The sequence below is a fragment of the Octodon degus genome, unplaced genomic scaffold, assembly GCF_000260255.1.
Source record: "Octodon degus isolate 3935 unplaced genomic scaffold, OctDeg1.0 scaffold00029, whole genome shotgun sequence".
In the NCBI taxonomy this organism is placed as follows: domain Eukaryota; kingdom Metazoa; phylum Chordata; class Mammalia; order Rodentia; family Octodontidae; genus Octodon; species Octodon degus.
Window position 1 is genome coordinate 6,992,148 of NW_004524605.1, and position 6,047 is coordinate 6,998,194.

Here is a 6,047-nt window from a genome sequence, read left to right on the forward strand (position 1 = left end):
TTAAGACGCGCATGGATGGGAGCTGTGCGCATGACGGCATCACTTCTTGGCTGTCATGTATCCGGAGGGGGATTTAACGCTACTCTGCTTTGTCCTGGTTTCACCTCCACTGCAGTGCTCGGTCAGGCCTCTGCAGTCTGTTCTACAGATGGAGGAGCTGAGGCCAGGAATAGGTGGCCTTGAGGTCAGACACCAGGAAAGCTAAGGTGGTGTGGAGGGCCACCTGGATGGCTCTCCTTGAGAGGAGAGCAAGCATCTACATTTTGGCTGAACTTGGCCCTACTTCCATGTGCGTGTTGCTGTGCACAGCGCTGGCTAGGACTTCACCTTGTCCCTTCTGCTGCTTTTAAGCAGTGCAGATCAGTCCAGCTGAGGTGCGGGTGTGTAGCCTTTGAGTCAAGGGGCAGGTCAGCTTTCCTTGCCACTGTAGCTCCCAGAAATGATGTGTGAGCCGGGCTGGAAGGAGAGCCGTGCTCTTCACCGCCAGCTGGAGTTGAACTCCGAGCTAGAGGCTATGACTGCCGAGGGCACAAAAGACCACACCTCAGCTGGAGCACGACCCCAGAACGGTAGCTGCCATCTCACTTGTGTAATGCAGATTACTCTCTGCTCATCCTTCACCCTGGAGGTTGCGGAGGTGCTATCAGGCCTCCTGCCTAGCCCGGCTTGCGGCACTCGCCTCCTTCCCACCGTTCTCTTGGTCACTCGTCCTCAAGCCGCTCTCTTCTTTACAAATTAATAAAACCCAGGTTTGGGCTGGTGAGATGGCTCAGTGGTCTGAAGCACCTACTTAGAACAAGCTTAGCAAACAGGGACCACGGTTCAATCCCCCAGCACCACATGCCAGCTAGTGCCGTCCCCTGGTGGGCTGAGCTGGCCACACACACACACACACACACACACAAATAAAAAAATTAAAAAAAAATAAATAAAACCCAGGTTCGGTCCTGGATCGTGGTCTTTGCTCTAGTTAGCCATTATTTTAGCTGGACGTAGGACCCTTGGCTCCCCACAACTACACATGTGCCTTAGGGTCTTTATTCTCACCATGGGCTGCACTGGAAGTGGTAGGTTGGCACAAGCTCGCTAGAATTCCAATAATTTATCCATGGGATTACACATATAAACTTCCTGGACTGCGACCAGGACGAGGAAGGGCGCTGTATAAGGAGAAGAGTCCTGAATTGCCATATAGTAGCTGGGAAGACATCTGTGTGAAACAGGTCAGTCTGGAGTTGTAGGACGTCGGTGTGTCATAGCTATGCAGTGTGACCTGACAGGCCGCAGTGTCAGCCTTTGGTTGCCACTGAGGATTCCTAGAAAGGTTTTTGTTTTTTGGTGGAACCGGGGATTGAACTCAGGCCCTTGCGCTTGCCAGGAAAGTGCTTATTCCACTGAGCCATCTCCCCAGCCACCACTGGAAAGGTTTCATTGCAGGCTCTCACCTGGAGGCCTCATCTTTCCTCACTGCTTGCGTAGCCCTTAGCTCTTGTTCTGGTGCTTAGCAACCCCAGCATGCCCTGTGTCAGGCGCTCTGTCAGGCACTGGTCACCGCACTGAGCTACAGAGCTCCTAACTATAGGGACCAAACGCAACTGTAGATGAGGATTCATGTTTAGAAAACTAGAAATCAAGCTCAGTTAGAGCGTGGCCTTTGCTAGCTGCACAGCACCTTGTGCGTTCCTTTCTCTCAGCCTGAGCATCAGAACCCTGTCACCCCCTGGGCAGATATGGGCCTGCTCTGGGACCTGCCATAGGGGAGAGAGCCTGCTAGACAGGACCCTGTGGGAGGCAGCCTGCACAGGTGTGCTCGACAGACTCTTAGGAAAGCCATGAGCGAAGACCTTCACTCGGGTGTCGGGGAGAGAAGCTTCAGCGAGCCCTGCAAAACCAGGGGTTGGCACTGAGCAAAGGCCACAGGGACAGCCAGTCGGCAAAGAGGACATGGCACCTGCAGTCCTGTGCATGTGAGGAGCTAAGAGAAATACTCGTGTGTTGACACTCAGATGGCCAAGGGGAGAGCACATGACAACGCAGCTACAGGGCAAAGCAGGTTCTCTTATCCCAAGGAGAAAGGTCTTCTGGGAAGTAGCTAAGATACAGGGTATGGAAACCAGGTCTGGCGGCACACACCTATATCCCAGCACTTGGGAGGCTGAGGCAGGAGGATTGCAAGTTCAAGCCCAGCCTGCTCTATTTAGTAAGCCCTTGTCTCCACAAACCACCAAAACAGAAGAACCAGGGAATGGCTTGTTCCAATGGGCTCACACTCCACGCTGGTAGTTTTTGATTGGCCCGCAGCCTCTGAGTGGACAGATACTGGAGACTTTGTGGGGATGGCCAGCCAAATATACTGTCCTTGATCCTCATTAAGTGAGAGCCCCTGCAGGGGGAGGGGCTTGCTTTGGCTCCCTTCTTGGAAGCAGACAAAAAGGCTTGGAACCTGGGCATTCTATTTTAAGATCTCACTTTTAGTGGTGCAGTTTCCTTCTGGAACCTAGCCCATTAAGCAGTCTTGCAGAAAACGAATAATGACACACTCCCTTCGACCCAGTACGCCCACCCCTGCCTACATCTTTTCATCTGTCAGCATTTGCCTCATTTGTCCTGCCTTTAGGTGTGACTGGTAATCCCAGCAGCGTGGCCAGCAGGTCGTAAGAGTGACTCCTGCACACCCGACTAGGCCGTTACTGATGGGAGGGGAAGAAGAACCCCTTCGTCCCAGTTCCTACCTGTCATTCACAGGTAAGCAAGCACTGTAAGGCAAGAGGCTTAGGACGCTTCCACCCTCCTCTGGCTGTGTCCGGCACCCCAGGCCTACCTTGTGATGTCGCCGCTTCCTCCTGAATCGGAGCAGCTCCTTGTGTTGCCGCGACACGAAGTTGACAGCAGCGTATTCGAGCAGGGCTGAGAACACGAACAGCAGGCAAACAGCCATCCAAATGTCAATGGCCTTCACATAGGACACCTGGGGGTGGGGAGGAGCGTGATGAGGGGGAGCATGAGGCCGTGGCTTCTCCTTCCCGCATTCCTGTTTGTTACCTGTGGCCAATCACGAACCTAAAATGCTGGTGGAAAATTCCAGGAATAGTTCCTCCGTTTAAAATTGTGTATGTCCCGAGTCGCAGGATGAAATCTTGTGTCCTGCTCCATGCAGTGCAGAATGAATCATCCCCTTATTCAGCAGACCACACGCTGCACGCGACGCCCCTCCTGCGCACTCAGCAGGCTTCTGGGGTGCCCAAGTGAGCATTCAGGTATCGCAGTGCTTGTGTTCAGGGAACCTTTATTTAACTTAGTAATGACCCCAAGGTGCCAGGGTAGAGACGCTGGAAATTTGGATATGGCAGTGAGAAGCTGTGGAGCGCACGCAGGTGAAAAGATCAAAGTTCTCAAGTGGAGAAGAAATAGAGGAAAGAGCTGTACACGAGGTTGCTCAGGTCTATCGCCAGGACAAACCTACCTGTGCTATTAGGACCTGTGCTACCTGTCTCCTTTTTGCCTTTTGGTTGTCGTAGCGATGCTGCCGTGAGCTCACTGTACCAGCCGCATTTCCACTTCCCTTGGGGCTGCGTGGGGCTTCATTTGGCCCATTCCTTCCCTAACCTTTTCAGCTCATTGTAGCCTTGAAATTGAGCAGGCTGAAAGCGGAGAAAAAAGCATCCGTCTGGCAGCCAGTGGATGCGGAGGACTAGAGTTGGCTTCTTCCAAGCCTACGGCCAGCACTGCCATCGTCTGACCTATCCCTGGCTCACCCACAGATCCTGGTCCCAAGGCTGTCTTATGGCATCCGGCCGGAGCTGGCGCAGGGCAGGCAGTCTGCTCTCTGGACCCTTTTCTTTCTCGGTGTTGAGACAGCTATGTAGCTCTGGCTGGCATTAGACCCTCTGCACTGCTCCAGCTGGGCTCTAACTTCGATGCTTTCTCCTCTGCCTCCTTTGAGCACTGGGGTTTCAGGCCAGAGTGACTATGTGCAGAATTTTGGGACATTTGTTGAAAGCCACCAGTGGTAATTGCTGCCTGAGACACTTGGGGCAAAACAATAGGTCAGTGAAGAAGGCTTAGAAGGGAAGCTTGGGTGATGAGATGCCACAGGAGGCCTGGGAAGGCTCTGGTGTGTTCTGGGGACATGCGGGCATCTCCTCATGCCTGAGGAGGTCCTAAACACTTCCGCCTGGGTGACCCTGACACCCTGGGCAATGAGAAGCGAAGGCTGAGTCAGAGCCGAGAGTCGCCCGGCTGAGTGTGGGAGTCGTGCCTCAGCCCAGTTCCTCTCGGCAGGAGGGGCGATGTCCAGGTCCCAGGCACTTACTGAACTCTGTCCCCACTCCTTCACTGTATTGGAAAGGCTAGCCAGAGAGATTAGGCAAGAAACAAAGTAGCACTGTGGCTGGAAAGGAAAAAGTTAGTGCATTGCTATTTTCAAATAACATGGTCTTGCATAAAGAAAGTCCTAGCTGGGTGTGGTGACACACATTTGCAATCCCAGCACTCAAGAGGCTGAGGCAGGAGGGTTATTGAGAGTTTGAGACCAGCCTGGGATACAGAGTAAGCTCAAGGCCAGCCTGAGCTGCTTAGTGAGATCCTGTGTTAAAAAAAAATCCTAAAGAGTCTATAAAAATTACTGGGTTTATATTATTTCTATTTATTTATTTTATTTTATTTTTGGTGGAACTGGGGATTGAACTCAGGCCCTTGCACATGCCAGGCAAGCACTTATTCTACTGAGCTATCTCCCCAGCCCCTATTTCCATTTATAATAGCACCAAAAAGAACAAAATAGTGCTGGGTGTGAGGCTCATGCCTGTAATCACAACAACTTGGGAGGCTAATGCAGGAAGATTGCAAATTTGAGCCTAGCCCAGGCACCTGGTGACCTAGTGAGAAGCCTGTCTTAAAATAAAGAAGTAAAAAGTGCTGGAGGATGGAGCTCAGAGTAAAGGCCCTCGGTTCAATTTGGAGAGAGAGAGAGAGAGAGAGAGAGAGAGAGAGACAGAGAGAGACAGAGAGAGATAGACAGACAAACAGAGAGACAGAGAGAGACAGAGAGGCAGAGAATAAAAGTAAAAAAGAGGTAGAAATAAATTTAATAAAATGAGTGCGCTGCTTGCACATTCAAAATTAGAAAACTTTGTGAATAAAATGACAGATCACCTAAATAAGTAGGGCATCGTCCACGGATTCAAAGGTATAATATTCCTAACACGACAATACTCTCCATTTTCATTTATAGATTCAATGTAGTTTTTCATTAAAATTCCAGCTTTGTGTTGCATGGCTCTAAAATTCCTGTTTATGTTCTTAGGCAAACACAAGGCACTTCAATAATTGCAAAATCATCTTGAAAAATGAAGCTGGAAGCCTCAGACTTCACAGCTTGGAGACTTATTACAAAGCTACGATGACTAAACAGCGTGATGCTGGTGCAAGGACAGACAGGGAGACACTGGAGAGAGAGTCAGGGCCACGGACCCCACACGTCTGTGACTAGGTGATTTTTTTTTTCAAGGGTGTTCATTCTGCAGTAAAAAGAATATTCTCAAAAAAAGAATGTGGAAACAAATGGATAATTACACAGAAAAGAATGAAGTTAGAGCCCCCCACAATGTATTTTTTTTTTTTTCAGAACCAGGGATTGAATTCAGGCCGTTGAGCTTGCTAGGCAAGCGCTTATTCTACTGAGCTATCTCCCCAGCCCTAACATTGTATATAACATTAATCAAAATGGACCAAAGACCTAAGTGTAAGAGCTGGCTAGAAAGCTCTTGCAAGAAAACATACACGTAACTCTTTATGACCCTAGATTAGGCACTAGTATCTAAAATATGCTGCCCAAGTGGCAAGCAACAGCAGCAACAACAAAAAATAGACTAGAAGGTCAAATTAAAATCTTTTATACATAAAGGACACTATCAATCACATGAAAGAACAACTCACAGAACAGGGGAAAACACCAATATCTATCTGATAAAAGGCTACTTTTTTTTGTGTGTGTGTATTTTAGGGAAGGATCTGTAGGGTGTTCAGGGTCTCACTACTAGGTTGGA

General features: G+C 49.8%; 1 protein-coding gene across 3 annotated transcripts in view; it reads right to left on the reverse strand.

Annotated features, from left to right (window-relative positions):
- Positions 1 to 6,047, reverse strand: part of Glra1 (glycine receptor alpha 1) — a 100,915-nt gene that overhangs the window by 6,046 nt on the left and 88,822 nt on the right. For all 3 annotated transcript variants that reach the window (XM_004629371.1, XM_004629372.3, XM_004629370.1), the window contains one exon: positions 2,822 to 2,968. In XM_004629371.1, the coding sequence (XP_004629428.1) occupies positions 2,822 to 2,968 (147 nt within the window). The remainder of the gene's footprint in view (positions 1 to 2,821; positions 2,969 to 6,047) is intronic.